This window comes from Loa loa, assembly GCF_000183805.2.
Source record: "Loa loa unplaced genomic scaffold supercont3.2556, whole genome shotgun sequence".
Lineage (NCBI taxonomy): Eukaryota > Metazoa > Nematoda > Chromadorea > Rhabditida > Onchocercidae > Loa > Loa loa.
The window spans coordinates 1-1305 of NW_018110734.1; the positions used below are offsets into that span (position 1 = coordinate 1).

The following is a 1305-nucleotide window of genomic DNA, read 5'->3' on the forward strand; positions in this document are numbered from 1 at the left end:
AAATGGCACGCTTGCAATGCTTCGAGACTTCCCCGAGCTTGAACGACAAGTTCAACCGATTGCTAGTAAATATTTAATATTTTGATCATTAGATATTTTACGACATACGCTCAAAACTACTTTGCTTTTCATTCTCGAGGCAACTTTTATTCGCACTGTCTTGATGAATTGTCGTAGTTATTTATACATTTAGCGAGTAACATTTTCGAGTAGTAACGCAATTGCTATATGTGGGCTGTATGTGGATCACCAAGAAAAAACTTAGTAATACATTTTCAGTTGAATTTTGGACAGATTATCGTAGAGAGAACACACCGGAAGTTGCGGGTGATGAATATACACTAATTGGCGGAGACGAACAGAATGTAAGACTTGTACATTACTATAAGGTGAGTACTTATATCGTCCGATTAGTACTGCTGCCAATCAGTACTGCTACAATCAGTTTTGAAAATTAATGGTAATTTGCTAATAGTTTAGTCAGTTGCCAATGCTTGAATTCCTGTTCTTGTATGCTTTTTACTTTTTATATATGATCTTTTCAATAACCATTATAATTTCTGAAGGAAATAAAATGAAAAGAGTGTGATTCATTTTATGAGAGGTAGTTTTCGATCGACATTATTGTTAATCTTTGGAGCTAGCATCTAATTCATCGTTTTTCTAGGATTCATACGATCACTTACACAATCCATCACGGTCAGTTAAGACGACACCTTCAACGACCACTCTTTTTCAAGTAAATTCCGATGCTGTAGATATTTTATAGATAAGATTTAACCTGTTTTTTCTTCTACTCGAAACTGCTTTCGAGGAACTACTTTTGGATAAACCAATATTTTGTTCTGTTTATCCCCTAAATTTTATCTTATTCTGAGATACTCTTCTGTTCAGAATTTAATTTTCAGTTGTTTCGAAAGAGATCGTTTCTTTGCATCTTTTTTTCTTTTTTGATCGCTAAAAAATCCAACAAAATATTACGTGAAATTTGTAACAACTTGGCGCAGTTCTCGTGAAGTATATGGCTTGTGGCAGTAATGATATGGGAGTCTAACTTTACAGCCAAAAAAAATGATCAGTGATTCGGATGAGGAAGATGACGATGATGATGAGGATGAAGACAGTGATGCAAGCGTTGAAGTAAGAAAACAGTCATACGATAATACAAAAAGTTTATAATAGAGAAAATTATTAAAAGGAAACCTGGTAACAAGTTCGACAAAGACAAGCCCACCACTTATGATTGATGATGATGATGATGATGATGATGATGAATGATGATGATGATGAATGATGATGATGAAT

The 1305-nt window shown here is 34.1% G+C and overlaps 1 protein-coding gene across 1 annotated transcript; it reads left to right on the forward strand.

The window, feature by feature from the left end:
• Positions 1-16: 16 nt before the first annotated feature.
• LOAG_15730 (hypothetical protein) lies at positions 17-1278 on the forward strand (the record flags this gene model as incomplete). The annotated part of the gene is made up of 5 exons (XM_003151219.1): positions 17-65; positions 280-389; positions 668-739; positions 1063-1140; positions 1183-1278. The coding sequence occupies 5 exons, from the start codon at positions 17-19 to the stop codon at positions 1276-1278; spliced, it is 405 nt and encodes a 134-aa protein (XP_003151267.1).
• Between the last annotated feature and the right edge of the window lie 27 nt (positions 1279-1305).